Below are 17,532 nucleotides of genomic sequence, written 5' to 3'. Positions count from 1 at the left end.
TTCATGTGTCATGAGACATGCACATTCCTCTGATAGTTCTTGAATACTAGTCAGCCGGTTGCAATCAGGATTTCCCAGAACTGGACATACCCTTCTGCACAGCCCTCACAGGTTATCAGTAGCTGGAGCCCCCAAGAAAAGCCTTTGTTAAGAACAGAGCTGAAGACCTGCCTTTCCATCTGACACTGTGCCCATTTTGTGTCCTGGCTCCCGGTATCAGTTCAGTTCAGTTCAGTTCAGTCACTCAGTCGTGTCCGACTCTTTGCGACCCCATGAATTGCAGCATGCCACGCCTCCCTGTCCATCACCAACTCCCGGAGTTCACTCAAACCCACGTCCATCAAGTCGGTGATGCCATCCAGCCATCTCATCCTCTGTAGTCCCCTTCTCCTCCTGTCCCCAATCCCTCCCAGCATCAGAGTCTTTTCCAATGAGTCAACTCTTCTCATGAGGTGGCCAAAGTACTGGAGTTTCAGCTTCAGCATCATTCCTTCCAAAGAACACCCAGGGCTGATCTCCTTCAGAAAGGACTGGTTGGATCTTCTTGCATTCCAAGGGACTCTCAACAGTCTTCTCCAACACCACAGTTCAAAAGCATCAATTCTTTGGCACTCAGCTTTCTTCACAGTCCAACTCTCACATCCATACATGACCACAGGAAAAACCATAGCCTTGACTAAACTGACCTTTGTTGACAAAGTAATGTCTCTGCTTTTGAATATGCTATCTAGGTTGGCCATAACTTTTCTTCCAAGGAGTAAGCGTCTTTTAATTTCATGGCTGCAGTCACCATCTGCAGTGATTTTGGAGCCCCCCAAAATAAAGTCTGACACTGTTTCCACTGTTTCCCCACCTATTTCCCATGAAGTGATGGGACCAGATGCTGTGATCTTTGTTTTCTGAATGTTGAGCTTTAAGCCAACTTTTTCACTCTCCTCTTTCAATTTCATCAAGAGGCTTTTTAATTCCTCTTCACTTTCTGCCATAAGGGTGGTGTCATCTGCATATATGAGGTTATTGATATTTCTCCCGGCAATCTTGATTCCAGCTTGTGCTTCTCCCAGCCCAGCGTTTCTCATGATGTACTCTGCATAGAAGTTAAATAAGCAGGGTGACAATATACAGCTTTGACGTACTCCTTTTCCTACTTGGAACCAGTCTGTTGTTCCATGTCCAGTTCTAACTGTTGCTTCCTGACCTGCATACAGGTGTCTCAAGAGGCAGGTCAGGTGGTCTGGTATTCCCATCTCTCTCAATATTTTCCACAGTTTATTGTGATCCACACAGTCAAAGGCTTTGGCATTGTCAATAAAGCAGAAATAGATGTTTTCTGGAACTCTCTTGCTTTCTCCAGGCTCCAGCGGATGTTGGCAATTTGATCTCTGGTTCCTCTGCCTTTTCTAAAACCAGCTTGAACATCTGGAAGTTCACAGTTCATGTATTGCTGAAGCCTGGCTTGGAGAATTTTGAGCATTACCTTACTAGCGTGTGAGATGAGTGCATTTGTGCAGTAGTTTGAGCATTCTTTGGCATTGCCTTTCTTTGGGATTGGAATGAAAACTGACCTTTTCCAGTCCTGTGGCCACTGCTGAGTTTTCCAAATTTGCTGGCATATTGAGTGCAGCACTTTCACAGCATCATCCAGGATTTGAAATAGCTCAACTGGACTTCCATCACCTCCACTAGCTTTGTTCATAGTGATGCTTTCTAAGGCCCACTTGACTTCACATTCCAGGATGTCTGGCTCTAGGTGAGTGATCTCACCATCGTGATTATCTTGGTCGTGAAGACTTTTTTGTACAGTTCTTCTGTGTATTCTTGCCAACTCTTCTTAATATCTTGTGCTTCTGTTAGGTCCATATAATTTATGTCCTTTATCAAGCCCATCTTTGCATGAAATGTTCCCTTGGTATCTCGAATTTTCTTGAAGAGATCTCTAGTCTTTCCAATTCTGTTTTTTCCCTCTATTTCTTTGCATTGATCACTGAGGAAGGCTTTGTTATCTCTTCTTGCTATTCTTTGGAACTCTGAATTCAGATGCTTATATCTTTCCTTTTCTCCTTTGCTTTTTGCTTCTCTTCTTTTCACAGCTATTCGTAAGGCCTCTGCAGACAGCCATTTTGCTTTTTTGCGTTTCTTTTCCATGGGGATGGTCTTGATCCCTGTCTCCTGTACAGTGTCACTAACCTCCGTCCATAGTTCATCAGGCACTCTATCTATCAGATCTAGTCCCTTAAATCTATTTCTCACTTCTACTGTATAATCATAAGGGATTTGATTTAGGTCATACCTGAATGGTCTAGTGGTTTTCTCTACTTTCTACAATTCAAGTCTGAATTTGGCAATAAGGAGTTTATGATCTAAGCCACAGTCAGCTCCCAGTCTTGTTTTTGCTGACTGTATAAAGCTTCTCCATTTTTGGCTACAAAGAATATAATCAGTCTGATTTTGGTATTGATCATCTGGTGATATCCATGTGTAGAGTCTTCTCTTGTGTTGTTGGAAGAGGATGTTTGCTATGACCAATGTGTTCTCTTGGCAAAACTCTATTAGCCTTTGCCCTGCATCATTCTGTATTCCAAGGCCAAATCTGCCAGTTACTCCAGGTGTTTCTTGACTTCCTACTTTTGCATTCCAGTCTCCTATAATGAAAAGGACATCTTTTTTGAGTGCTAGTTCTAAAAGGTCTCATAGGTCTTCATAGAACCATTCAACTTCAGCTTCTTCAGTGTTACTGGTTGGGGCATAGACTTGGATTACTATGATATTGAATGGTTTGCCTTGGAGATGAACAGAGATCATTCTGTTGTTTTTGAGATTGCATCCAAGTACTGCATTTCGGACTCTTTTGTTGACCATGATGGCTACTCCATTTCTTCTAAGGGATTCCTGCCCACAGTAGTAGATATAATGGTCATCTGAATTAAATTCACCCATTCCAGTCCGTCTTAGTTTGCTGATTCCTAGAATGTCAACGTTCACTCTTGCCATCTCCTATTTGACCACTTCCAATTTGCCTTGATTCATGGACCTGACATTCCAGGTTCCTATGCAATATTCCTCTTTATAGCATTGGACTTTGCTTCTATCACCAGTCACATCCACAACTGGGCATTGTTTTTGCTTTGGCTCCATCCCTTCATTCTTTCTGGAGTTAATTTCTCCACTGATGTCCAGTATCATATTGGGCACCTACTGACCTGGGAAGTTCCTCTTTCAGTATCCTGTTATTTTGCCTTTTCATCCTGTTCATGGGGTTCTCAAGGCAAGAATACTGAAGTGGTTTGCCATTCCCTTCTCCAGTGGACCACATTCTGTCAGACCTATCCACCATGACCCACCCGTCTTGGGTGGCCCCATGGGGCATGGCTTTTTTTCATTGAGTTAAACAAGGCTGTGGTACTAGTGTGATTAGATTGACTAGTTTTTCTGTAATTATGGTTTCAGTGTGTCTGCCTTCTGATGCCCTCTTGCAACACCTACTGTTTTACTTGGGTTTCTCTTACCTTGGACGTGGGGTATCTCTTCATGGCTGCTCCAGCAAAGTGCAGCCGCTGCTCCTTATCTTGGGGGGTATCTCCTCACCACTGCCCATCCTGACCTTGAATGTGGAGTAGCTCCTCTAGGCACTCCTGCACCCACGCAGCCACTGCTCCTTGGATGTGGGGTTGCTCCTCTCGGCCGCCGCCCCTGACCTTGGGCTTCTGGTGTGGCCTCCCTTATTTCATGAGCTTACCAGGCACAGTACTGCTGGGAAGACCATTCCTTATCTTGACCTTAGGCCTCTAACCTTGCCAACAGTCCCATTGACTCATTCCTGTGTCAGACTTGCATTTGTAATTGGATTGTTTCCTTCCATGAAAATTAACATGAATATCACCAGCATTTCTCTACTTTCAGATTTTTACTGTGGAACAGAGGGTGAGAAATCACCTGCTGAGCTCAGTGTTTCTGTAGAAGTGTCACAGAACATGAAATCCAAGGCAGTTCCATCCACCCCAAAGGGCTACCCCTGTAACCTGTGTGGCCTACACTTGAAAGACATTCTATATCTGGCTGAACATCAGGCAACACATTCCAAGAAGAAACCACACATGCGTGAGGCACATAGGAAAGAGTTCAAATTCAATGCTGACTTTCACCAGCCACAGATGCAGCAGAATGTGGACAAGTCTGTTGGAAGGAATGAAGGCAGGGCCTTGCTTGTGAAGAGCTTCAGATATGACACATCAAAGAAATCTTTCACATTCAAGGAGGATGGGAAGGCCTCTGTGGCCAGATGTGGTTTTCGGCAACATCAGGTCACTACCAGTGTGGGGGAGCCAGAGCAGAGCTCTGAAAATGTGGTGGATTTTCCTACTGTGCAACTCCATAAGAAGTACAGTAAATCTGAGAATGCTCTCAGTGACAAACTTTCGCTTGTTCAGCAGAGAACCCACACTGGAGAAAGGTCTTATGAGTGCAACAAATGTGGGATATTCTTCAGCTATGCTGCTGGTCTCTTTCAACACCAGAGAGATCATAATCGAGGAAAGCCTTATGAGTGTGATGAATGTGGGAAATTCTTCAGCCAGCACTCCAGTCTCATCAAACATCAGAGAGTTCACACTGGTGAAAGTCCTCACGTGTGCAGCGAGTGTGGCAAATTCTTTAGTCGAAGTTCTAATCTTATTCAACATAAGAGGGTTCACACTGGAGAAAAGCCTTATGAATGCAGTGAGTGTGGGAAGTTCTTCAGGCAACGCTCGAACCTTATTCATCATAAGAGGGTTCATACTGGTAAAAGTGCTCATGAGTGCAGTGAGTGTGGAAAATCCTTCAACTGCAATTCCAGCCTAATTAAACACTGGAGAGTTCACACTGGAGAAAAACCTTACAAGTGCAATGAATGTGGGAAATTCTTCAGCCGCTTTGATGGACTTGTTCAACATCAGATAGTTCATTCAGGTGAACGACCGTACAGATGCAACGTATGTGGGAAAGCCTTCCGCCGGAGCTCTGACCTCATGAATCATCAGCGAGTCCACACTGGTGAAAGGCCTTATGAGTGCGGTGAATGTGGGAAAACCTTCAGACGAAGTTCTAATCTGAGGCAGCACCGGAAAGTTCATAAACCAGATAAGCCATATAAATGCAATGAATGTGGAAAAGCCTTCAGCCAAAGGTCTACTCTCATCCAGCATCAGAAAATTCACGCTAGAGAAAAGAGTACAGAGGATGTTCTCCCTCCTTCTTCAGCACAACAGCACCTCCTAGAGATGAACTCTGAGAGTGGTCTATATGAAGGAGCTGTCAGCCAGAAGTTAAACCTTATTCATCCAAATGTCTACACTGGAGAGATTCCCAATGGATGCTAAATAAATTGGAAGCTTTCTGGAGAAAGGCTACATTTTCTGATCCCAAATTTTGTCAGAGTTTTTGTCACTGCTAGTGTCTGTGGTAAAAGTCATCTCAGCTCCACCCACTGGCAGGTCTCCAGAGTGTGTGCCAGCCACTTCCTGTTCTCAGGGAAGACAGGCCTCTGTTTCCTCTTTCAAGAGGGAATTGTGAGTAGCCTGAGGCCATAGGAAGATGTTTTCCCTTCCGCTGTGACTGCTTTAGCTGTGATTATGACCCATCTTTGCCATGAAGACCTGATCTGGGTCCTATTGGCAGCTTACAGAGGTTTCCCTTTTCCAAAGACATTGTTGATCTTATATGATGCTCATGATGGATTCATCCAGTTTCTACATTATCCATCCTTGACTTTACATTGCTTTGGTTTGGGTGATAGGGGCCTTATTGATAAAATCACCTTTAATCTCCTGTATTCTGATAACTGTGTGGAGTGGGTTGAGAACAGAATGAAGGTCTTCCAAACCGAACAAGTCTCCAAATTTATTGCCTCAGTGAAGAGTGGGATGACAGAGTACAGTTCTCAGTCCAGAGTTGGCCTCATTTGTGTTGTTACCTGAGGTCTCCTAGGGAAGATTGTAGGGCTTGGTGGGCCTAATGCTGTGACCTGAAGGGCATGAATTTTTTTAGATCAGAGATTACCTTGAGGAAGGGGAGGTTGAGCAATTGCCAGTGCATCTGGAAACAGCCTGATTTAGGCCCCCTTTTCCCCAAGGATGCCTCCTATTCCTTAGCACTGTCTAGTAGACGTTGTTTACCTGGCATCTGCCAAGGAGTCATATGCCTTTGATGTCTAAAATCCAGTATAAGTCACCTACTGTAAGACTTACTGGGTCCAATTGGCAGATTAGAGGGAATGTATCTGTTATAAAAGTACATCCACAAATGTTCCCTTAAATGTAACAATGCAGGATTCAGGACTTGCAGAAATTCTCAGGACCTCCAAACCTCTGTCCTATGACTAAGGCCACTGGTAGAGGAAATCAGCTAAAGGTTTTGTGGATTATTGCAGGCTGTCTGCTTTATTCATGTCAAAACCAGCGTTGTGTTGGCAGAGAAATGGGGACTAAGAGAAGGTATATCTTGTAAGCCAGGGAGGAGGCATTTGCGACCTAGCCAACCATTTTTGGTGTCAACACATGAGGAGAGAGGGAGTAGAGTCAAATTTAAGAGTCAAATCTTAAATTTTCTAAAATGAGTGGGAGAGTGTCGGGAGCCGCATTAGGCATTATGACAAAATGGAGGCATGGCCCTAAACCCCCTCCCTTTTTTCTGTAGGCACGGACCTGGAATGAAGGAGTTAGGCTTTGTGATTCTGACTTGTTTTTTCCTTTTCTCGGCTGAGTTGACTAAAGAGAATATTAAGGTGTTTATTGTTTTTGAGAGGAGCATGAGAAGGCATAAAGCCTTCTGCAGCTGTGCTCAAAGAATAATTCATAAAGTTAACCACTGACATTTGTTCAAGGACTTTTACAAAAGACTGTTCCAGGGTGAGCACACAGGCCACAGCTTGAGGCCATGGGAGGGATTGCTATCTGAAGCCCATTTGTGAGGAAAGTGTTTATGGCAAAGGAGTTTGCTGAATTTAGGGCTTAGGAATAATAAAAATAGAAGCTAAAGATTTAAGGATCGATGTAACATTAGCATATTTTACCATAGCTTATAGAAATTAGGGACTTTAGAGATATTTATAGCTAGAAGCCCTTTCAAAGAACTAGTGAGCTTAGGATACTAGGGGCAAACAGGACTTAGAAAGATAAGAAATAAACCGAGGAATGTGGTATGCAGCCTAGACATTAGCATGAGTTACAGTGTATTCACAAGGACACATGAGAAAAAGTAGATAAGAGAATCGCTGAGGAAGGAACTCCTTTTGAGGGGCAACAATGATTTTTGGAGAAAAATAAATCTGGGTCAATGAGAACTAAAAATATCAACACCCTGACCTAATGCTTTTGTAAAAGTATAAAAGAGAATCATAAGCTTGAAATAAACAGGCAGTCCAAGAAAACTGAGAGGCTGCCTCAGTTTCTCGCCAACACTGCTCACCCCTTCAGGTTGAATTTCTGGCTGCTAGAGCCAGAGCCCGAAGCCCGAAGCCCGAAGAGGGACACTGAAAGGTAAGTAATTTGAGATTGTAACGTGGGGCAGTTAGGCTTGTACCTGTGGGTGGCGGCACCCCTCTGCAGTTTAAGCAGGGTGAGGAGGGTACAGAATGAATAAGAATATTCTCTAGGAGAATGGGTTTCTCTACATCTAAGAATAGACAAATGTTTATTGAAATATTACTTCACATGCTAGCCCATAGAGAGAGGCATTAAAGAAAGCACAGGAAGACTGTCTAAATTTCTACGTTTATACTTTGCATGGGCCAGAAAGGGTTCCTGTATGTTTTTGCTCTGTGGAATATGATTAGAAATGTCTTGGACCCCTGTCATGAGGCTGTTAGACAGCCTATGGGGGAGGCTATAGTGGTTGGTGGTGGGTCTCCACCTTCTGCGCAGATCATATTTTCTGCCATTGATGAATAAAAGGAAGGAGACTGTGCTCTACCTCCTGAGGAAGGAGAGGGCTTACAGGACGCTGTGGCCGGGCGCCCTGGCGAGCCCTCTCCCACTCTACACAAACCTTTAAAAACTTATCCACTACTTTCTGATTTAAGGCAATCTCTGTTTACGCCTCCCAGGCCCAGGAGTTCCCCACTTTGCCTCGAAAGCCTCCCAAAGCGTTGCCTAAGGCTGAGGAAGATAAAACATTTTTTGAACAAAGGAGCTTTTAAAGCAGATGGGTGCAAAACCCCCCTCAGGGGGGCCTCACCCAGGCTAGGAAAGAGGCAGACCGATAAGGGGACTTGGCAACAATATTAACCCCTTGTGCCCATTACTCTGATTCCAATACCTGAGGGCATTGTAGGACTTGTGCTGGGGTATAGCTCGCTTTGTTTTCAAGGAATTTCGGTGGTGTCTGGTGTAGTAGATTCTGATTATATTGGGGAAATTAAAGTTTTGATCTCACCGCCTACCAAAACTGTGCAAATTAATAAAGGTCAAAGAGTAACACAGCTTTTGCTTTTACCTTATTATCAGACAGGAAAAAACTTGACTTCTCAAGCTAGGGGCCCCAGTGGATTTGGATCTAATGATCCAGCCTTTTGGGTGCAGGAAATTACAGCTCCAAGGCCTTTGAAAGATCTTTTAATTCAAGGGAATAAAATGTCAGGGCTGTTAGATTCTGGAGCAGACATCTCTTGCATTGCTGGAAAAGACTGGCCCTCGTCCTGGCCGACACACTTGACCAGTGCCGGCCTAGTAGGAATAGGGTCAGTGCCTGCCTAGTAGGAATAGGGTCAGTGCCCTCAGTTGCTAAGAGCTCACAAATTTTAACCTGGTCATATGAGAAGGGGGCACAAGGCACCTTTTGTCTATATGTGATTCCTTCACTACCTTTTTCTTTATGGGGGAGAGATATATTACCTCAGATGGGACTGCTTTTATATAGCCCAGATAAAAAGGTTACTAGTCAAATGCTGCAAATGAGGTATAATCCTGATAAGGGGCTTGGTGAAGATCAGCAGAAAATTGTTTCTCCATTAGAGATGATTCCTAACAAAAATACAGAAGGTCTAGGATATTCAAATTTATCTTCGAGGCTGTTGCTCTTGCTGCTGACCCTATTACCTGGAAATCTGATGATCTGGTATGGGTGGAACAATGGCCCTTAACAGCTAAAAAGCTACAGGCAGCTGAGGATTTAGTTGTGGAACAACTGGCAGCTGGCCATACAGAGCCTTCTAATAGCCCCTGGAATACTCCTATTTTTGTTAAGAAGAAATCAAGAAAATGGAGAATTGTTACAAGATTTGAGAGCTATAAACGTAACTATGGAAGACATGGGTGCCCTCCAGCCGGTCTCCCTTCTCCAGTGGCTATACCTTTCAGTATAATGTAATAGTTCTACAGGATTCTTTACCATTCTCCTGGCTGATCAAGATTGTAAATGGTTTGCCTTCAGTCTCCCTTCAGCTAATTTTAAACAGCCCTATAGAAGGTTTCAATGGAAGGTTTTGCCTCAGGGAATGAAAAATAGCCCCACCTTGTGTCAGAAATTTGTAGACCAAGCTGTGCAAAATGTTAGAAGAAAGTATAAGGATCTATATTTGATACATTGTATGGATGATATTTTGGCAGCTCATAAAGACAGAGCCTTGTAGCAACAAATCTTATCTAAATTGAGGCCTTGGAAAACTGGAGTTTGAAGATAGCTCCAGATAGTTCAGTTCAATTCAGTCACTCAGTCGTGTCCGACTCTTTGTGACCCCATGAATCACAGCACGCCAGGCCTCCCTGTCCATCACCAACTCCCAGAGTTCACTCAGACTCACATCCATCGAGTCAGTGATGCCATCCAGCCATCTCATCCTCTGTCGTCCCCTTCTCCTCCTGCCCCCAATCCCTCCCAGCATCAGAGTCTTTTCCAATGAGTCAACTCTTCTCATGAGGTGGCCAAAGTACTGGAGTTTCAGCTTTAGCATCATTCCTTCCAAAGAAATCCCAGGGCTGATCTTCAGAATGGACTGGTTGGATCTCCTTGCAGTCCAAGGCACTCAAGAGTCTTCTCCAACACCACAGTTCAAAAGCATCAATTCTTAAGTGCTCTGCCTTCTTCACAGTCCAACTCACATCCATACATAACCACAGGAAAAACCATAGCCTTGACTAGACGGACCTTAGTTGGCAAAGTAATGTCTCTGCTTTTGAATATGCTGTCTAGGTTGGTGATAACTTTCCTTCCAAGGAGTAAGCGTCTTAATTTCTCCAGATAAGATACAAGTAAATCCTCCTTTTTCTTATTTAGGGAGGGTATTAAATACCCATACTGTGAACCATGCCCCTTTGCAGCTGCAGAGAGATCGTTTACTAACTTTAAATGATTTCCAAAGATTATTAGGAGGTATTGATTGGTACGCCCACATTCAAGACTGGCTACTGCAGATTTAAAGCCTTTGTTTAATTGCTTAAGGGGCAGTCATAATCCCAGTTCTAAGAGAGAATTGACTAGTGAGGCAGAGTCGGCTTTTGTTAAAGTGGATGAGGCTTTAAATGATCAGTTAATTAGGGTTAATATTACCAGAGGATGGGATTTAATTATTCTCACCACAGAACATCCACAGGATGCTTGTGGCAAGAAGGCCCATTGGAATGGCTCCATCTACCAGTGACCCTCCCCCAAAATAGTTTTGTCTTATCCCAGCTTGGTTGCACAATTAATTATGAAAGGTAGAAAAAGAAGTTTGGAACTTTTTGGAAAAGAAGTAGCAAATATAGTGATTCCATTCAATAAGGATCAACTGCAATTTCTTTTACAAAACAGTGATGATTGACAAGTTGCCCTGATAGATTTCAGGGGTCAAATTTTATTTCATTTGCCCTCAAGCCCCCTTTTTACATTTTTTGAAAACACATCCAGTGATTTTTCTGAAGAAATTTTGTATTCAACCTTTGGAAGGGGCAATTTTAGTTTTCACAGATGGTTCCTCTAATGGTAAAGGAAACCATTAATAGAAAATCCCATGTTCAGGTAACTGAAGAGACATCTGCCCAGAGGGCTGAGTTACAAACAGTTATTTGGGCTTTCCAACATTTAAGAGACCACACCTTCAATCTTTTGACTGACTCCCGATATATTGTAGGGTTGTTTCCTCATACTGAGATTGCTAATATTCTGGAAAATAAAACTACCATCTTCTCCTTGTTATCTGATTTACAGAAAGAGATTAAACACAGAATTAAGAAATATTTTGTGGGACATATTAGAGCCCATTCCTGCTTGCCCTGCCCTTTGCATGAAGGAAATGCTGTGGCAGATGCATTAACTAAAGTAATTGCTTTAAACTTACATGAAAAGCTTGACAAGGCCAAAAATTCTCACAAAATTCACCATCAAAATGCAGCTGGGTTAAGGTATGAATTTCATATAGCTAGGGAAACAGCTAGACAAATAGTTAAGTTATGTCCAAATTGCCCACTATTTAATCCATCTCCACCATTAGGAGTAAATCCCCAAGGCCTTAGGCCTAATGCTCTCTGGCAAATGGACGTAACTCATATCCCGGCCTTTGGAAAACTGTCCTTTGTACATGTTATCGTGGATACCTTTTCTCATGTTATTATAGCCTCTACTAGATCAAGTGAAGCAGCAAAAGATGTAATACAACACTTGTTTCAGTGCTTTTCCCAAATAAGACTCCCTGAACAGATAAAAACAGATAATGCCCCAGCTTATACTTCTGCTGCTTTTAAGAGATTTGTCAACAATTTTCCATAGTACATTCAACAGGAATACCTTATAATCCCCAAGGCCAAGACATAGTGGAAAGGGCACACCAGACTTTAAAAAATCAGATAGCTAAATTAAAACAGGGAGAATTTACGTATTCCTCTCCACATCATGTTTTACACCATGCTTTATTTGTAATTAATCATTTAAATATGGACACACAGCGGCAGACTGCAATGATGAGACTCTTGACTCCTGAAGGGGCTATGAATCGGCCCCTGGTTAAGTGGAAAGACCTCCTTACCAGAGAATGGAAAGGGCCAGATGTGCTGTTAACTTGCGGGAGAGGGTATGCTTGTGTTTTTCCACAGAATTCCACTTCTCCTGTCTGGATTCCTGACAGACTGATTCGACATGTCCAGTCCCATGAGATCTCCAAGATCACAAAGACTCCTGAGGTCACTGAGATCCCCGGAGTCCTGGAGTCTGGGACCGAGGGAAGATGGGGAGATCAAAAGCTCGTCGAAAAAGGACTTTCCGAGCTGTGCACTGCCCCCTCTGGACTCTGATGAACAAGGACTGCAGGCCTGGTAAAACATAAGCAGAACTTCTGGCTTTCCTCGTTGAAAAGAATGCTTGTATGCCATAAGGTTATCTATTCCCATTGTTGCCACCAGACGTTTTCTGACTGAATGGGGGTGCCCCTATCTTTTGAATAAATGATGGGACTTATAGGTCCACATGGAATAATTCATTTCTCCCTATGCCTTTAAGTGATCACTAGGTGGCATGTTAATGGATGGGTTCCTCCTTTAGTGAGCTTCGATGGAATGGGTCCCATGCAACCTGAGTTATGGAAAACATTGGCTGCTATGGCACCTGTGATTTTACATAGACCTTTAAATGAACAAAGATATATTGTACAGGCCTGCGTACATTCTCCCTATGCCTATTTGTTGGCCGGAAATCAGAGTGATTTGGAAGTTTCTGAAGGAGAAACTGTTTACAATGTTATATGTGTGAATTATTTTATATCAAATTGTGTTGATGGAAATGATTATAATAATTATAATGCTGTGATGATTGTAAAGCAACTACCATATTTGATGGTTCCTGTAAAATTAGAGGGACAATGGTTTAATGATTGTGCATTGAAAGTTTTATATGAATTTAATGGCTTAATTTTCAGCCTAGGAGATTCGTTGCACCTCTGGTTGTGGGAAGAACTGCTTTGATTGCCATAATTGCTTCAGTTATGGTTTCTGCTGTTGCCCTGTCAAAAGAAGTGCATATGGCCTCGTTTGTCGATCAGCTGTCCAAAAATGTCTCCGTAGCTCTTACTATGCAGGAAATTATAGATAAGAAAATAGAAAATAAGGTCAGTGCTTTGGAAGGAGTTCTGCTTATGGGGCAAGAAATTACAAACTTAAAATTAAATTATCTTTAAGGTGCCATGCTGAATTTAAATGGATGTGCATTACCCCTCTACAAGTGAATGAGTCCATGCATTCTTGGGAACGCATTAAGAATCATATTTTAGGCATCTGGAATCATTCATATTTTAGTATTGATATTTCTAAATTACATCAGGATGTTCAGAATATGAAGCAAGCAGAGTCTGACTTTTCCTCTCAGTTCAGTTCAGTTCAGTCGCTCAGTCATGTCCGACTCTTTGCAACCCCATGAATTGCAGCACACCAGGCCTCCCTGTCCATCACCATCTCCGGAGTTCACTCAAACTCACGTCCATCGAGTCAGTGATGCCATCCAGCCATCTCATCCTCTGTCGTCACGTTCTCCCCCTGCCCCCAATCCCTCCCAGCATCAGAGTCTTTTCCGATGAGTCAACTCTTCGCATGAGGTGGCCAAAGTACTGGAGTTTCAGCTTTAGCATCATTCCTTCCAAAGAACATCCAGGGCTGATCTCCTTCAGAATGGACTGGTTGGATCTCCTTGCAGTCCAAGGGACTCTCAAGAGTCTTCTCCAACACCACAGTTCAAAAGCATCAATTCTTTGGCACTCAGCTTTCTTCACAGTCCACTCACAGTCCTCCATACATGAACTGGGAAAACCATAGCCTTGACTAGATGGACCTTTGTTACCAAAGTAATGTCTCTGCTTTTGAATAGACAAAAGCAGGTTGGTTCTAGGTTGGTCATAACTTTTCTTCCAAGAAATAAGCGTTTTAATTTCATGGCTGCAATCACTATCTGCAGTGATTTTGGAGCCCAAAAAAATAGTCTGACACTGTTTCCACTGGTTACCCACCTATTTCCCATGAAGTGATGGGACTAGTGCCATGATCTTAGTTTTCTGAATGTTGAGCTTTAAGCCAACTTTTTCACTCTCCTCTTTCAATTTCATCAAGAGGCTTTTTAGCTTCTCTTCACTTTCTGCCATAAGGGTGGTGTCATCTGCATATCTGAGTTTATTGATATTTCTCCTGGCAATCTTGATTCCAGCTTGTGCTTCTCCCAGCCCAGCGTTTCTCATGATGTACTCTGCATAGAAGTTAAATAAGCAGGGTGACAATATACAGCTTTGACTTACTCCTTTTCCTATTTGGAACCAGTCTGTTGTTCCATGTCCAGTTCTAACTATTGCTTCCTGACCTGCATATAGGTTTCTCAAGAGGCAGGTCAGGTGGTCTGGTATTCACATCTTTTTCAGAATTTTCCACAGTTTATTGTGATCCACACAGTCAAAGGCTTTGGCATTGTCAATAAAGCAGAAATAGATGTTTTTCTGGAACTCTCTTGCTTTTTCCATGATCCAGCAGATGTTGGCAATTGATATCTGGTTCCTCTGCCTTTTCTAAAACCAGCTTGAACATCTGGAAGTTCACAGTTCATGTATTGCTGAAGCCTGGCTTGGAGAAGTTTGAGCATTACTTTACTAGCATGTGAGATGAGTGCAATTGTGCAGTAGTTCGAGCATTCTTTGGCATTGCCTTTCTTTGGGATTGGAATGAAAACTGACCTTTTCCAGTCCTGTGGCCACTGCTGAGTTTTCCAAATTTGCTGGCATATTGAGTGCAGCACTTTCACAGCATCATCTTTCAGGATTTGAAATAGCTCAACTGGACTTCCATCACCTCCACTAGTTTTGTTCGTAGTGATGCTTTCTAAGGCCCACTTGACTTCACATTCCAGGATGTCTGGCTCTACCGTCATGATTATGTTGGTCATGAAGATTTTTTTGTACAGTTCTTCTGTGTATTCTTGCCACCTCCTCTTAATATCTTGTGCTTCTGTTAGGTCCATATCATTTCTGTCCTTTATCAAGCCCATCTTTGCATGAAATGTTCCCTTGATATCTCTAATTTTCTTGACGAGATCTCTAGGAACGGGAAAAACTGGCAACAGAGAAAGTGTGTGTGCAAGGGTGCGAGGATATGACAACAAAAGGCAAAGGGCGAGGTCCAACGCCCCACCCCAGGCTGAACTCTCTGAACTTCGGGCCTTTCCTGACCAGGTTACAGGCATTTGCTACCAAATGGGCCCCTTGAGGTTTGGAGACTGACTGGACAGGACAGCAGAAGCTCACTTGGCAGCCAGCATCTGTAAGCCGCCAGCCTTTCCCCTTCGTCCCTGTCTCCAGAGGCGGAGACTGGAGCCACTCTGATCCTCCCAGCACAGGTAGCCCCTGGTAGCAGGAGGGCGAGAGCCGTTAAGCTTCTGGGGCAACTGGTGTCCACTCAGGTAGCCCTGGAGGCCGCAGAGGGTGGGGGGCTGAGGTGGGGAGGAGAGACCAGAGCAGCAGGGGCATAAGACCCCTCAGCGCCTTCCTTTCAGGCCGCTGCTATAAAAGACATGTTTTTCCTTCCTCTCCTCCTCATACAGTAGTTCAGAGCTCCTGACACTACCTCCTCCCTGGCCATATCCAGCTCCTCTCCATGCCCTGGTGCCTGGGAAAGGTATGAGCCAGCAGCATTACCATCTGGGCACTGAAGCTTTCTGAGGTGAAACCTGGGACGCTGCTTTCCACAGCATCTTTTCCTGGTAACCGTGTTCTCTTTTCCTGCCTTCAAATTTGGTAAAACAGCATATAAGCCTTATACTTATTTTCTAGGTGGTATAGATGATAGCAGCAGCCCAGAATATGAACCCAGACCATCTGATTCTAGAGCTCCTTAATTTAACCACCTGGGCTGTGGCACCTCATCATGCCAGCATCACTTACAATTAAAAAAATTAGTCTTTATGGTACTTATTGCAAAATTCAGGCTTAAATTGAGGACACTAGGGAAAACCACTAGGCCATTCAGGTATGACCTAAATCAAATCCCTTTATACAGTGGAGGTGACAAATAGATTCAGGGGATTAGATCTGGTAGACAGAGTGCCTGAAAAACTCCGGACAGAAGTTCACAACATTGTACAAGAGGCAGTGACCAAAATCATCCCAAAGAAAAAGAAATGCAACAAGGCAAAATGGTTGTCTGAGGAGGCTTTACAGACAGCTGAGAAAACAAGAGAAGCAAAAGGCAAAGGAAAAGGGGGAAAATATACCCAACTAATGCAGAGTTCCAGAGAATAGCCAGGAAAGATAAGAAAGCCTTCTTAAGCAAACAATGCAAAGAAATAGAGGAAAACAGTAGAATGAGAACACTAGAGACCTCTTTAGGAAAATTGGTGATATCAAAGGAAGATTTTATGCAAATATAAGCATGATAAAGGACAGAAACCACAAGGACCTAACAGAAGCAGAAGAGATTAAGAAGTGTCAAGAATATACAGAAGAACTATACAAAAAATATCTTCATGACCCAGATAACCATGATAGTATGATGTCTCACCTAGAGCCAGACATCTTGGAATGTGAAGTCAAATGAGCTTTAAGGATTACTAACTACTAACAAAGCCAGTGGAGGTAATGGAATTCCAGCTGAGCTATTTCAAATCCTAAAAGATGATGCTGTGAAAGTGCTGCACTCAATATGCCAGCAAATTTGGAAAATTCAGCAGTGGCCTCAGTACTGGAAAAGGTCAGTTTTCATTCCAATTTCAAAGAAAGGCAATGCCAAAGAATGTTCAAACTGCTGCACATTTGCGCTCATTTTACATGATAGCAAGGTAATGCTCAAAATCCTTCAAGCTAGGCTTTAATGTATGTGAACCAAGAAGTTCCAAATGACCAAGCTGGATTTAGAAAAGGCAAAGGAACCAGAGATCAAATTACCAACATCCAATGGGTCATAGAAAAAGCAAGGGGATTTCAGGAAAACATCTATTCCTGCTTCATTGACTATGCTAAAACCTTTGATTGTGTGGATCACAACAAACTGGAAAATTCTTAGAGATGAGAATGCCTGACCACCTTACCTGTCTCCTGACAAACCTATATGCAGGTCAAGAAGCAACAGTTGAAACCAGACATGGAACAATGGACTGGTTCAAAATTGGGAAAGGAGCACATCAAGGCTGTATGTTGTCACCCTGCTTATTTAACTTACATGCAGAGAACACCATGCAAAATGCTGGGCTGGATGAAGCTCAAGCTGGAATCAAGATTCCCAGGAGAAATATCAATAACCTCAGATATGCAGATGACACCACTCTAATGGAAGAAAGCAAAAAAGAACTAAAGAGCCTCTTGATGAAAGTGAAAGAGGAGAGTGAAAAAGCTGGCTTAAAACTCAACATTCCAAAAACCAAGATCATGGCATCTGGTCTCATCACTTCATGACAAATAGATGGGGTAAAAATAGAAACAGGAGAGACTTTATTTTGGGGGGCTCCAAAATCACTGCAGATGATGACTGCAGCCATGAAATTAAAAGATGCTCCTTCGAAGAAAAGCTATGACAAACCTAGATAGCATATTAAAAAGCAGAGACATCATTTTGCCAACAAACATCT

The 17,532-nt window shown here is 43.0% G+C and overlaps 1 protein-coding gene across 4 annotated transcripts in view; it reads left to right on the top strand.

Annotated features, from left to right (window-relative positions):
* ZNF792 (zinc finger protein 792) overlaps window positions 1-17,532 on the top strand; it is a 41,270-nt gene that overhangs the window by 10,538 nt on the left and 13,200 nt on the right. For 2 of the 4 annotated variants that reach the window (XM_027977406.3, XM_042231969.2), the window contains exon 4: window positions 3,901-13,048. In XM_027977406.3, the coding sequence (XP_027833207.1) occupies window positions 3,901-5,357 (1,457 nt within the window). In that variant the 3' untranslated portion in view covers window positions 5,358-13,048. Of the gene's footprint in view, window positions 1-3,900; window positions 13,049-15,513; window positions 15,673-17,532 lie in introns of all 4 variants that reach the window. The other 2 variants (XM_060398491.1, XM_060398492.1) reach the window with 2 other exon arrangements.

Source organism: Ovis aries, chromosome 14, assembly GCF_016772045.2.
Source record: "Ovis aries strain OAR_USU_Benz2616 breed Rambouillet chromosome 14, ARS-UI_Ramb_v3.0, whole genome shotgun sequence".
NCBI classification, from domain to species: Eukaryota; Metazoa; Chordata; class Mammalia; order Artiodactyla; family Bovidae; genus Ovis; species Ovis aries.
The sequence above is the reverse complement of the archived record's forward strand: the minus strand, read 5'-3'. Positions and strand labels throughout refer to the sequence as shown.